The sequence below is a fragment of the Schistocerca americana genome, chromosome X, assembly GCF_021461395.2.
Source record: "Schistocerca americana isolate TAMUIC-IGC-003095 chromosome X, iqSchAmer2.1, whole genome shotgun sequence".
NCBI lineage: Eukaryota > Metazoa > Arthropoda > Insecta > Orthoptera > Acrididae > Schistocerca > Schistocerca americana.
Genome location: NC_060130.1, coordinates 584,310,964 through 584,326,017, shown reverse-complemented (window position 1 = coordinate 584,326,017; position 15,054 = coordinate 584,310,964). Strand labels below are relative to the sequence as shown.

General features: G+C 43.7%; 1 protein-coding gene across 1 annotated transcript in view; it reads left to right on the top strand.

The window, feature by feature from the left end:
- Window positions 1–15,054, top strand: part of LOC124556191 (protein trachealess-like) — a 319,751-nt gene that overhangs the window by 163,792 nt on the left and 140,905 nt on the right. The window contains exon 4 of the mRNA XM_047130185.1: window positions 12,913–13,002. Coding sequence (XP_046986141.1) covers window positions 12,913–13,002 — 90 coding nt within the window. The remainder of the gene's footprint in view (window positions 1–12,912; window positions 13,003–15,054) is intronic.

Below are 15,054 nucleotides of genomic sequence, written 5' to 3'. Positions count from 1 at the left end.
GATTATTTTGTAGGCGCCGGCCGCTGTGGCCGAGCGGCTCTAGGCGCATCAATCCGGAACCGCGCTGCTTTTACGGTCGCAGGTTCGAATCCTGCCTCGGGCATGGATATGTGTGATGTCCTTAGGTTAGTTAGGTTTAAGTAGTTCTAAGTCTAGGGGACTGATGACCATAGTGCTTACACCCATTTGAACCATTTGAAATTTGTAGGTGATTTGGGGATATACAGAGTGAGAAATTTCATAAACAGAGCTGCCATATCTGGCTCTAACCAGAATGGACATCGAACCGAATTGAGCTTTGATATCAGACAAGGGTATGTGATTCTACACTGTTTCAATTCTATGCTGAAGTTTGTCAATCGTAATGGCTGGTGATTGGTGGCGTACTAATCTCTCGTCAGACAATGAGCAGATGTATTCAGTCGCTGAGAGATGTGGAGAATGTGCTGGCCATGGCAGAGTCGAACAGGCTCTGTATTGAGGCAGGCCAGGATAGCACAATAAACAAAATGTCTTGTCTTATATTGTAAGATAATGTCAAGGAAACCTCGAAGATACGGCAGAGCCACAGGCCTTAACCAGTCCAAATTAATGGGTGTGGAACTGAAGTTCATAGTGTTGTGTACCCAACTGCATCCCATACCATCACGCCAAGTGCTGCGACCATATGATGATGATGATGATGATGATGATGATGATGATGAATGCAGTCCCACAACTTTCACTGTCCTCGGTGGCTCACTCATGGATCCTCCACGGCTGAGCGAACAGTGTATTCTCGTGGGGGAGTTGAAATCCTGTATGGCGTTCAGTTTCGTACTATTTTATTTATTTATTATTGCTTGCACTTTTGACTCCCGCCACTTGGACACCCATGTGGGTCGTATTTTCACTTAGCAACAGAAATTTGTGTACAATTATGGTTAATATTTACTTCAAGGTGTGTAATTTAAGCATTTTAATCATCAGTGAAATTGATCATAAAGGAAATAGAGGATTTAAAAAAATAATAAATGAAAAGGAAAACCATATTCATTCTACCATTACTTACTTTTACACCAGTGAGTCCCCGGTTGCCGGGGACAGTATGCCAAATCTCTAGAACCGGAGTTCCAGGGATCCCATGCCATACCCAAACATCTGCGAACCCACTGCGTCTAAGCCCTGAGACGTGAGCTAGCGTCGTTATCCGTAGTTCCAACGAAGTCAACCAATGGAAGGTAACAGATTCACCAGAACAATCTCCCGCAGCTTGCTCTTTCTGTGAGAACCACCTAAGTCACCTGTAAGGTCCCATTCATTCTGCTGTTTCTGCCGTAGCTGCCACGTTGTTAGTCACATGTTCACGGCTTCTAGCCGTCCTCTGTGTAGAAATTAGTGCACCGTCGGTGAATCCTCGGTGGTATTCATTCACTTACAAAATTCGCTTCAGTAGAGTATGACACTCCTGAACCCCGACGTTTTCACACTCGCATGTCAGTTGTAGGATCCTGACTAATGGCAGCAGCAGTATTACAGAACAGTAAACCACTGCCTCGACAGGCCGCATTCCTGTCGCTTTCGAATACCGAGACGTGCTAGTGGACGTTCTTCTTTTCGCACGAAGCACAACACTTTCTTAAAAATAAGCAACATTTTAAAGGGATTTCTGAATAAGAAATTCGTTTTTATCATCTTTTCTTACATATGTAATGTCGATTGTGTTACTCCGACTTACTTTGTCCCTTTACCCTCAAACACTATTCAACTGTACGTTTATTCGAGCCTGGTGCCAAACGTCTAGCCTGTTGCATGCCGCCTTCAAGGTGTTGACATTTAAACGGTCAGTAGTGTATCTGCATTCAGCTTCAGATGGGAAGTCGCTTAATTTTACAGTGGAACACATATTACGTGGGACGTGGTCCGAATCGGATGCGTTTTTTAACATGTGAATAGAAATCCCTGAAGATTCAGCCATTGAACTGCGTGTACGAAGAAACGATAAGACTTAACGGCGGTTTCTACATGAATATGTATCTTTAAAGAAAAGAGAAAAAGCGATGTCTTGAACCACGATAATTGACGGTAAAAACAGTTCAGACCTCTTCACTCATTCTGTGCCACAAAAGAAATGGCGAAGAACCTTTTTGTGTAGGCCATATCTATACACGGAGGTGACAAAAGTCATGGGATACCTCCTAATATCGAGACGGACCTCCTTTTTCCCGGCATTGTGCAGCAGTTCGTTGTGGGGTGGACTCAACAAGTCGTTGGAAGTCCCCTTCGGTAACAGTAAGGCATGCTGCGTCTATAGCCGTCCGCAACTGCGACAGTGTTGCCGGTGTAGGATTTTTTGCAAGAACTGACTTCTCGATTACGTCCCATAAATTTTCGATGGAATTCATGTCGAGCGATTTAGGTGGGCAAACCATTTGCTCGAATTTTCCAGAATGTTCTTCAAACCAGTCGCAACAATCGCGTCCTGATGACATGGCACACTGTCATCCATAAAAAATCCAAATAGCCGAACATAACCATTTCCAGTCAATGATCGTTTCAGTTGGAACCGAGAACGCTGTCCATTCCATGTAAACACAGCCCCCACCATTATGGGGCCAGATTGCAGAATGCCTTGTTGACAACTTGGGTCGATGGCCTAGTGGGGTCTGCGCCACACTCGAATCCTGTCGTCAGCTCTTACTAGCTCAAATCAGGACTCTTCTGACCAGGCCACCGTTTTCCAGCCTAGGGTCCAACCGATATGGTCACGAGCCCAGGAGAGGCGCTGCAGGCGATGTCGAGCTGTTAGCAAAAGCACTTGTGTTGGTCGTCTGCTGTTAGCCTATTAATGCCAGATTTCGCCCCACTGTATTAACGGATACGTTCGTCGTATGTCCCACAATGATTTCTGCTGTTATTTCATGTAGTGTTGCTCGTTCGTTAGCACTGACATTTCTGCGCAAACGCCGCTGCTCTCGGTAGATAAGTGAAGGCCGTCGGCCACTGCGGTGCCCGTGATCAGAGGTAATGGCTGAAATTTGGCGTTCTCGGCACATCTTGACACTGTAGATCTCGAGATATTGAATTCCCTAACGACATCCGAAATGTAATGCCCCACGCATCTGGCTCCAACTACCACTCCAACTAACATTTCGGGTCCAAAGTGTGTTACTTCCCGCCGTGCGGCTATAATGACGTCGGAAACATCTTCGCATGAATCATCTAAGTATAAATGACAGCTCCGCCAATGCACTGTCCTTTTATACCTCGTGTACGCGATACTGCCGCCATCTGTGTGTGTGCATATCCCTATCCCATGACATTTGTCACAGCAGTGTATACTCAACAGCCTGCTTTACAGTGCTTGTAGGTATTCGTTTGGTAAAAATATTAGCTGTTCCTCGACTTACTACATTCGAAAATGGAGGAGGATTAGTGTTTAACGAAATTTCGACTACGAGGTCATTACAAATGGAGCACAAACTCAGTTTGGGAAAGAATAGGAAGAGAAATTGGCCGTATCTTTCCAGTGGAACCGTCCCGTCATTTTCCCCAAGGAATTAAGTGAAACCATGGAAAACCTCAATTTGTCTTGATAAAGATATTTCCGGCGTCCTCCAGAAGGCGAGTCCAGTGTCTTAACTACTGCCACACGTCGCTCGGTTACTTCATTCAGGTGTAGAGAAAAGGGAAATGATTAATGCCTCCGCATGTACAATTAACTCTCTCCTCCTACTCATTCTGTGCTAGATGTACTTTATGGCAGTAGAACTGTTTCGCAGTCTACCTAGAATGTCCTTTCGTGAGATAACTGTCACCTTTTTTGGAAAAATTAGTATTTAAATTCACTTAAGCATCTCTGTTTCACATTCACATCAGCTATTCCAACTTGCTACAATTGTAGCAACATGACTGTGAGTTACTACGACGTTCACTATCTGATCAAAGGTATCCAGATACCTATTAATGGACATTAAATATGGGGTGAGTCCACCCTTCGCCTTTATGACGACTTGAGCTCTGCTGCGGATAGTATCGGCGAGATGTCTGAATGTCTATGGAGGAATGGCAGCTCATTCTAACTCAAGAGCCGAAACCAGAGAAGATGGTGATGTTGGACCCTGGGCTCTGGAGCGAAGTCGACGTTCGAACTCAAGCCAAAGGTGTTCAGTGGGGCTCAGGTCGCGACTTTGGTCATGCAAGTCCATTTAGAACAGTAGTAAATTAAGCACCGTAGATCATTTGTTTTAACATTAAGTATGTTAAAATTAAAATATCACAAGTATGCTAGTTCCACCATCTTAGAATTCTTTAAATTTTCTGCTAGCGCAAGTAACCCAGTTCCGCCATCATGAGTGGTGACGTCAGAGGCGTGTGGGGAAGCCCAGTGAAAATTGTCCCCTAGGTAGACTACCAGGAACTGCCTGTCCGCGAACTGGTGAGACTCCTCTACTAACCTGCACGTGTCAGAGATTCAGTTTCGCAGATTTCTACGGCTGCCAGTGTACTGCATTACCCCTAAAAGAAAATATCTCACCAGAAATGTGTGGTTCACTCAACAAAAAACTTTACCGTGTGTCTAACAAAAGGAAAACTTAATAGGAAAAACAGGTAGAAGTCTAACTGAATGACAATTGAAGCAACAGCCTTGAAATCAGCAGCCACCTCTGATGCTGAATATTTCGGAATGGAAGTGGTAGCGAGTGAGATGGCGTAGTGGTTAGGCCACTGGATCCGCATTCGAGAGAACGACGCTTCAAATCCGCATCTGGCCATTCATATTTAGGTCTTCCGTGATTTCCGCAAGTCGCTCTATGCAAAGACCAGAATTGTTAGTTCTAAAGGGCACGGACGATTTTCTTCCCCATACTCGAAAAATCCGAGTTGGTGCTCCGTTTTTATTGATCTCGATGCCGACGGGACTTTCAACCCTACTCTTCTTTCCTTCTAGTCCACCTCCAGCAGTCATGAACAGCCCACCAAGATACAAAGAGAAAGGGACGGAAAACGACTTCAACAGATAATGGACGTACTGAAGTGGAATTTAAGTGGTTTCCGAAATTGTGTGGATAAGCTAAAACTCTTAGCACATGCTAGATTTGCTGTATATGTCTTCAAGAAACACGTTCAAGGATTGCGAGACTTCTGGGCTGCTGGGCTATCACACACATCGTAAAGATTAGCTGAATGGTGAAAGGGCAGGGTGGAGTGGCAGCGTTCGACACTGAGCACACTTTACACATCATGTGTCAACGTAACTACCACACTACAAGCAGCTGCTAACAAAGCACATTTTCTGTCGTTTCAGGTAACACTGTTCCATTTCTCTCCGTCCATAGGAACTGCTCGACAGCGATTCATTGTCTCTAGAACGAAGTGGACGCTCTAACTCATGCCAATGGTGTTTGCTGGGTTCAAGTCGGGACTCTGGGCAGGGCAGTCCGTTTCGGAAATGGTACTGTCCACAAACCATTGCCACACACATGATGCTTAATGACGGTCCATTGTCATTCTGATACAAATAATCATCGTCTCAGAACTTCTCCTCTAGTGCACGTAGTACACAATGCTGTAAAATGAGTTCATATCCCACTGGATTTAGCGTTTTCTTAAGTGCGATTAGGGAACCACACCGCAGCCACGATCTGTAACGTTATCCAGGCATTCACCAAACCCAAACCTTTCCATTGGCTTTCCACAGGGTATAGCGTGATTCATCACTGCAAATGAGTCGTTCCCAGGCATCCACGCCGGCCGAAGTGGCCGTGCGGTTAAAGGCGCTGCAGTCTGGAACCGCAAGACCGCTAAGGTCGCAGGTTCGAATCCTGCCTTGGGCATGGATGTTTGTGATGTCCTTAGGTTCGTTAGGTTTAACTAGTTCTAAGTTCTAGGGGACTAATGACCTCAGCAGTTGACTCCCATAGTGCTCAGAGCCATTTGAACCAGGCATCCACTGTCCACTGGCGTCACTCTTTACAACACCTCAAGCGTCGCTTAGTACTGACGACAGTAATGTGTTGCTTATGTCGATCCGTCATTGTACCCCGTTCTTTTTAACTCCCTAAGCACAATCAGCGTGCTTCCTGGACTTCTGGTAGCACTCTGGAACTCACGAGTGATTTCTCTGCTGATTCCATGCGTTTTTTACGAGCATCCTCCGCAGTACTCTCTAGTCGCTTTCCGTCAAGTGCATGAGGTGTGGCTGGTATTGGCAGGGCTGTGGTTGTTCCCACTTCACAATCACATCACCACCTGTCAGCTTGGCCAGCTCTAGAAGGGCTGCAATATTCCTTACGAAATTGTTCTTCAGGTGACATCCAGTAAGGTCACATTCGAAGTCAATGGGCTCTCCTGACCGATCAGTTCTGCAGTTATTGGCTTTCCGCAGACAACACAACACTCCTCACCTCAGTTTATACTGACGGATCCGCCTCTCGTGACTTCTAGTGGTTAATTCCGTGTTACGTAGGAATGTCCGGATACTTTTGATCAGGTTGTGCATACCGTCAGGCCGATTAGTTAATGACATCAAATACTACAACGGAAATGTGAAAACGGTTGTGTCAGAGTTCTGTACATGTCTATCTCTACCTTTACAGGAGCATTCAATTTTTCAACAACACTTTAACGAATCTAAATCCATTTTATTACGCACCAGCTCTAGATGCACAATAGTGTTTATTTTCTCGAAAGGCTTAGATCTTTAGGTCATTATCAAGTGGTCATTTACTTATGACAGCATGGCTCCTATTGTCATAAATAACGGGCTATTTGATGGTAGGGACCGAAGGCAGTCTTGAATGTGAGTGCTTTTAATGTAATTGAAGCTGCTGTTTCATTAAACTGATAATAACAGTTGCTGGAGCCCATATCAGAGATGAGGAGCATGCTGGACAAAGTAACAAATCTCAGTCTTTCACTCACCTTCCCTATTATTTATTTTGTGTTTTCGTTCCATTTTGTACCGCTTCGTAATGATGCCCTAGGCATGTGGCACATTCCATAACATGGACGGATCTCTGCCCATCCGTCTACTCGTATTGGGTATCTGCCATACTATATATTTAAAAATACGCCGGATGGTGTGGTGCGGTGATTATAACTCTGGCCATGTACTCGGGAAGAGCAGGATTTTCCGTGCTTTCCCTAAACCTCTTAAAGCAAATAAAGGGATGGTTCGTTTGGCAAGGACAGTACCGCTTTTCTGCCGCTTCTTGCTCTGTTTGAACATGTGCTGCGTCTCTAATGTCTTAGATATCAACGGGAATTTAACCCCTAATATTTATAAATGTTTACGTTAGTGCGATTACTAGATGCGAGGCACAAACACCACTTTGCTGTATTGACCAAATATGGAGAAACCAATTTGATGCACGATTTCCTTTTCATTTTTCTTTTGCTTCGATTACCGAGCAACCACCCACAGTGCTAGATGAGTTAATAAAATGTGACATTAACGTCCACATCGCCACAACACAATCTTGACGCATCCAGCCTTGCTCCAGACAAGTGCATGACACGTCATATGTAGGGAGTAGACAAAAATATGTAAACACCACAAACGCATCACATTACTATGCCTAAGAGCTCCCAGTCTTCTCGACATGGATAAATACAGGACATGTACTGTTTTCAAAGGAATATTTTACTGCTTTTTATTTTTTATGCTACTCTGCCTGCAAAATAGTGGCAAGTCAGCTAACGATGATGGAGGTGGATAGCGTTCATGCAACCTCCTTTTCAAAGTAGACCACAAAGGCTAAATATTATTCAGACCTGGTCACAGCATTGGCCAGGGAAGATGAGACAATTCATCCTCATGCTCACACCAACACAGTCCTGGGCGATGGAGCTGTGTGAACAGGGGCCAAATGGTCTTGTAACACAGCATCACCACTGGAAAATAAACATTGTGTCATGGGATGGACTTGACCAGACAAAATGGTCACACAGCCCTTGGCAGTAATGCGACCTCTTGAAATACCACGGAGCAATTACTTTTCAGCGCTCCCCTAGTACAACAGCACAACCTGCAGGCTTGGCTAATATTTGCATTTGTGTTCAAACATACATTTCTCGCGGTGTTTCCTTATTTTTGTCCAACGCCTGCATTTACAGTGTTTTTGACACTAATATCTTGATGAAGCTAACATGTAATCTTTCTCGTCCAAATGTGAATCTCATCTGCCTAGAAAACTAGCATCTGGTGATACACTATCTTCAGTATAACCATAACATCAACTGCGTGGGAAGTACAGAGTTACATGGACGGATAAAGAAAAATAACATGCAAAAAACATATCTCATGTCGACGATTGGATATGAAATGAAGCCATGACAATGATAAAACATACCGAAAAGTTAGAAACATAAAAGCTTTGTGTACTTCGCTAAAAGGCAAATAAAACATTAAATAATCTGTCAATACATCACACGTTACGCAGCTTTTAATTCAATATGCTGATATAAATAGTATGGATATGCCCTTCCGTATGTTGTGTAGTGTACAGATACAAGTTCATAGTATTTCTGTCCTATATGACCCAAGAACAGAAAGGTCAAATGGTTCAAATGGCTCTGAGCACTATGGGACTCAACTGCTGAGGTCATTAGTCCCCTAGAACTTAGAACTAGTTAAACCTAACTAACCTAAGGACATCACAAACATCCATGCCCGAGGCAGGATTCGAACCTGCGACCGTAGCAGTCACGCGGTTCCGGACTGAGCGCCTGAACCGCTAGACCACCACGGCCGGCAGAAAGGTCATTTTTTGCGCCAGTGGAATGGCAAATAGTTCCTGAGGGACATTTTGCCAGTCATCAAGCACAGAAAACCAACTATGGAGCAGTTTTGCGTGCTATTGACCTTTCAGCATCTCCCTATCAAATCCTAAGCACTCTCGATAGCAAGCAAGCCATGGATGCTCTCAGGACACAGTACTCTCAGGTTGTAGAATTTCGTCAGACATCTGCACATCAGTGTGTAAGACTGTTGTAATCCAGATAAAGGAAAGAGCTGCCCGCCCGACAGGATCAAACGTCGTGGCACCTCATCATTATATCTCAACACTGATTCACATGACATGGTCATACATATATCCGCCAATACTGTTTCCTTTCCAGAACCATCAGTCAACATTATACTAGAATGATTCTCGTACAGATGTTGGTTTATTTCATGTCCCACTTTCTCATCGGACGTAAGCTCATCGATTGTTGGGCTTGGCCCAGAATCACGACTCTAAACAAGATTCCACTCGCAATGTTCCCATCTAAAAAGTTTCTTTACCCGATATCCACTGTGTTGTGTTGTTAATGAAATGTATACCAAAGGACTTTGTTCATAAAGGGCACCGTTACAAGAACTACTGAGAACAGTTTGGGTCAATACTTAGATTCGGTGCAGGTGTGTTGGATTCCGTCAGTTATACCAACGGATTGTTAACAAGGTGAAGGTGACCCTTGATATGCTTATCTTAGACTTAATTAATTTATTTCTGTAGTTTAAAACCAAGTGCTCGGAAGTGAAAAAGCACTTTGGGATATTCCAAATGGTATTTACAATGTCGTGCTATTTCAACTAAAGTCTCTTCATATCATATATTTCGGCAAACCACATGGTTGAAACGTTTCATTGTATTCCGTCTTGTTCAAGTAAACAGTAATATCGAAAACCGACGACTCATGGAGGTCCTCCACTTTTGTCACTTGTCTAGCTGATGTGTTTGATTGATAAAAAAGTTCTTCGTTCTTTTTCCTCCTCCTGTAGTAATACTTTACTGTTCTATTCAACACACAACATGACATAATAGGATCTCGGTATTAGTCCACTGAGTAAATTGCTGTGTTTATGCTCGAGTAATAGTATCCAGATTTGCAGAGGAACATTTACATTACTTTGATGTCTCTATATATAGATAGAAAAGGAAGAGAAACAAGAAAGTGAAAGATGAAGTGGAGGAGTAGCGTTGTGAGTCTACTCCCCGTATTCTTCGCGTACCCTTCTCAGACCTAGCGACAACAACGTACGGGATTTTCATGTACTACAGGAAATAGTTGCTAGAACGCAGTCCACAGTCGTTATACTTTCTCCAGTGGAGCCTTCACTGTTCAGGTGCAGTAATTTTTAAGAAAATGACTCACTTTAAGCCACAGCACGACAGACTCTAGACCAATCCAAACATCCACCCCCAAAGGTCAAGAAGTTTCGAGAAAGCCACCTTATGTAATTATCTTTTTCGTCAGGAAATGCACATATTTAAAAGTGCCACACAAAGCATAGCAACATCAGCTCCTTTTAAGATGCACCCAGTTTTTATATATATATATATATATATATATATATATATATATATATATATATATATATATGTGTGTGTGTGTGTGTGTGTGTGTGTGTGTGTGTGTGTTATGTCAACGAATATGGTGGTATCGTCCATCCCTAGTATTCAGATGACCTTCCTCTGAAGCGGTTCCGATAGCCATACGCCGTAAGACTTAGAGCTTTGAAATACGGTTTATCAAGAATACTGGTCATTTCAGTTTCTGCAAATTTTTGTAACCATTATGTACTCATTTTTATTCTAGATTGTAGTCCATTTATACAGGGGGATTTTTTCCACAGTGTACAAACTCTAAGGATTGATCGATGAGCGGATACGGAACATAAAAGGTCTAATGAACTTATTTCAGGAAATGCATGGTTTCCACGCTATACACCATTTATTCAATCATACTTCGTTACATATACTGCGGACTAATACGCGCTGTACCATGTAGCCACAGTTACAGTATGCATGGTTTCTTCCTAGAGGGTGATACTGTTCCATGATACTGTTCCTCATACGTCACACCCTAGCGCCCTCTTCCGCAATAGTAATTGTAATGTTGTGTCCGATTCACTTCCCTTGCTGACCCACGTTGTAGTGGATGTGATACAGCGTTGTACACAGTGGTTCCATATTCGAATCGAGAGCTGGCCGACGTGGTGTTTACTTACGGAAAGGCAAACGGCAGCGGGCAGCAGGCAGCAGGCAGCAAGGTTGTGTCAGGAGATCTATCGCCGCCGACAAGAACCACAGCATTCAAGGTTTGCAACAGCGTTTCGCCGTCTGTCTGAGATAGGATCGTTTCAAGAAGCAGGAAATCATGAAAGACGTACCCGACTTGCAGGAAAATGTGATTAACACTGTGGAAGGCGACCGCCGTGTCAGTACTAGGCAGTTGGCGCACCAGTATGGGATAAGCCAGACGGCCGTGTGGAACATTATCCATGACAATTGTTGCTACCCTTATCACTTACAGCGTGTGCAGGGCTCACTAGCTGCAGACTTTCAACATCGGGAGCAATTTTGTCACTGGTTTCTTCACCAGGCAAGCACAATCACGGGATTTGTGTCATCTATCCTATTCACAAATGAGGCCACCTTTACGAGGAGTGGTATCATCAACTTTCATAACAGTCGTATGTGCGATAGTACGCAGAACCCACATGGTATGGTGACAGTGAATCGGCAGAATCGGTACAGCCGGAATATGTGGGCCGGTACATTGGCGAACGTATTTTGGGACGAGTCTTCCTTCAACATCGCCTAACAAGGCGGAACTATCGACGTTTCTTGGGGGTGACTTTGTCTCCCCTGCTGGAAGAAGTGCCACTGATGATTCGAACGGTTATGTAGCTGCCACATGATGGTGCTCCAGCCCATTTCGTCGTTAACGTCCGGACGCACCTCAGTTGTGCCTTCCCTGGTCGATGGATCGGACGAGGAGGTCCAGTTGCATGGGCTGCTCGTTCACCGGATCTCAAACCGTGCGATTTATGGTTATGGGGCATCTCAAAAGTATCATGTATGCAGAGTCCATTCCAGATGTGGAGACAATGGAGCAGTGTATTCATGCTGCCTTTGAGACTGTACGGATACAGCCTGGCCGATGTGAACATATGAGACAAAGCATGCTATGGCGCGCACACGCGTGCGTTGAGGCACGCGGGAATCATTTTCAATACATACTGTAACTGTGGCTGCATGGTACAGAACGTATTAGACCAGAGTCTCTCTAACGTGTAAACCATGCAAAAAAATGGCTCTGAGCACTATGGGACTCAACTGCTGAGGTCATTAGTCCCCTAGAACTTAGAACTAGGTAAACCTAACTAACCTAAGGACATCACAAACATCCATGCCCGAGGCAGGATTCGAACCTGCGACCGTAGCGGTCTTGCGGTTCCAGACTGCAGCGCCTTTAACCGCACGGCCACTTCGGCCGGCGCGTAAACCATGCATTTCTGGATATAAGTTCATTACACCTTTTTTTTGTTGTGTACCCTCTCATCGATCAATCCGTATCGTATACGGTGAAAATAACTCGCTGTATAGAAAGTAAACAGTAAACCAGCTGAACTTGGCACGAAATATTACTATTAGCATTAAAAATGCTAAGTCTTCTGGAATTCTCGCGTGTAAATACACACTGCATGTATATAATATACAACTTTCTAATTTCGCAAGCATTCAGGAGGAAAAGTCTTAGACGAACGTCTTGTGGCTATCAAATCTGTCGCGTCTTGTAAATGCTCTCTCGTCGGTGATAACTTTTGATCAAAAGTGCTCTCTGCCTAAAATTTGTTTTTTACTGTTACCTTGGTATGGATCCCATCTCTTTTTCTGTACTTGCAATCGTAATTTAATTAGTCAGTTCTCAGAGAGATAAAAACGATTATTTCTGCTTTGTTTATAAAATACTTTCGGTCCCGCTCTTCCTCCCCTGTACGTGTCAATTCTGTCGATACTATAGTCCGTTCACTGCACATTTCTACAGTTGTCAATCTTGAGTTATCAATACTGTGTATCGATTTTTTCTTATCAGGTGGTGGTAATTTCGTAGGTATGAATTATGGGAAAATGTAAGATAATTTTGTGTTGTTTGCAGTCGCTGGACGGATTCGCCTTCGCCCTGGCTGCAGACGCGCGGTTTCTGTACATTTCGGAGACCGTCTCCATCTACCTGGGTCTCTCACAGGTCGGTATAACATCAATCACAGTTGCTGAGTTCATGTGCAACGTATCTCGTAATTATTTATGAACCCTTTTTTTTACAGGTTAACTAAAAATGTCATTTAAATTGCTGACAGTTGTTATATTAGAGTTTCCTTTCAGTCGTATTCACTGCATATTTATTACATTAAATGAATTTTCCCTCTATGCATCTAAGAGAAATACAAAATATAAAAATGGAAACCTTCCCTGATGTTCTGCAATTATTACATATTTAATCAGATATCGGATTTGGGGCTTCTTAGGTCATCGTCAGATGACAAATTATATTCTTTCATACTTTAATGCGGCATCAGAGGTGACGTGTCCTAACGCAAATGATCATATTCCTTATTAAAGTTCAGAAATGGTTCAAATGGCTCTAAGCACTATGGGACTCAACATCTGAGGTCATCAGTGCCCTAGACTTAGAACTACTTAAAACTAACTAACCTATGGGCATCACACACATCCATGCCCGAGGCAGGATTCGAACCTGCGACCGTAGCAGCACCGCGATTCCGGACTGAAGCGCCTAGAACCGCTCGGGCACAACGGCAGGCCCTTATTAAAGTCATATGGGTGTTTGAGTAAAACATACCGTCTCTCAGGAAATAGCATACCACTGAATTCATTGGATTATGTCAGTGGACCAGTCGGCACAGATAAGTGACTGAGAGAGAAATAAATCCGGTGTGTTCATCCAGGACTTTCTGTAATCTGACAATGACTCTGTGTGCGTCCCATATATAATCTGAACTGCTCATTAAACAGGTGCATTGCTACAATATATAAAACTTGTAGCTACACGTACAGCATCAGAAGTCGATCGTTTTGACTCGAAGTGTGTCACCTCCTTTAGATTTGAATGCAACGTATATAATATTTCGGTGAAAGTATATGTCTCCAATTTCGAGTCCTGAAAGAGTAGATGTCCGAGATAATACTGCAGGGGAGAACCATGGTTCTCAAAGGTCTTTGGGCTAAAATAATGGGATTTGCTATGTGGTTTACTCGTGGTAAAAATCACAGTGCTGCAGTTTTGGGCCGGCCGCGGTGGCCGAGCGCTTCTAGGTGCTTCAGTCCGGAACCACGCTACTGCTACGGCCACAGGTTCGAATCCTGCCTCGGGCATGGATGTGTGTAATATCCTTAGGTTAGTTAGGTTTAAGTAGTTCTAAGTTCTATGGGACTGATGACCTCCGATGTTAAGTCCCATAGTGTTCAGAGCCATTTGAACCATTTTTTTGCAGTTTTGGTAGCTGAGTGAGGCTGATAAGATTAGTCAAGGGAAAACCTGTCGAACATATCTGAGCTCGGTATACTTGACAGAATTAAGTGTGAGAGGTTGTAAACGCCTTTCATTGGAATAGTGTGTCTGAATCGTTCACTGAGAGTCCAAAGACGACTCTTGTATATACCTGACAGCTTATCGCACCCTAAATGTACAAACATAAACTCACGAAGCAGTTCTATTACAGTTAGCGGGATTGACCCTGTTCCGTTTAGTTATAGGGTCAAAACGCTGCCAAAGAATGGAAACTACCAGTTGCCGCAAGACTTGGCATACTATAGCATTTTGGTGAGTTTCCTTCGTCCACAGTCATTGACACACAGTCCACAAAACTTCGCTTCGGCCTGAGCTCATTATGATACAAGCAGACTCCTAGTTGTAATTCCGAACAGTGTTGTCGAACAGTACAGCATTCTCGTAATTCTAGAAGCTGAAGAGAAAATCGTTCGGATCGACTAGACGTTGTTATCAATTTGTATTCTAGTGTCTGCATTCCAGCAGCCAAGTGCAACCGGATGCCTCAAAGGGCTGAACATCAATCGTAGACGCGGGGACTGTTACACGGACGTTGCACCGGCGGGTGACAGCGTCTACTTTGAAAACAGGTTTTGTATCTCGCAGTAGACGACTCGAAGGGTGTTTCTACGGAACTATGTGTTAAATTATGTTTCAGATCTTCTTATTTTGACGACTAATCGTACATTTTTACGATATAAGCACAACATTAGCTGATTAACTTCTCAC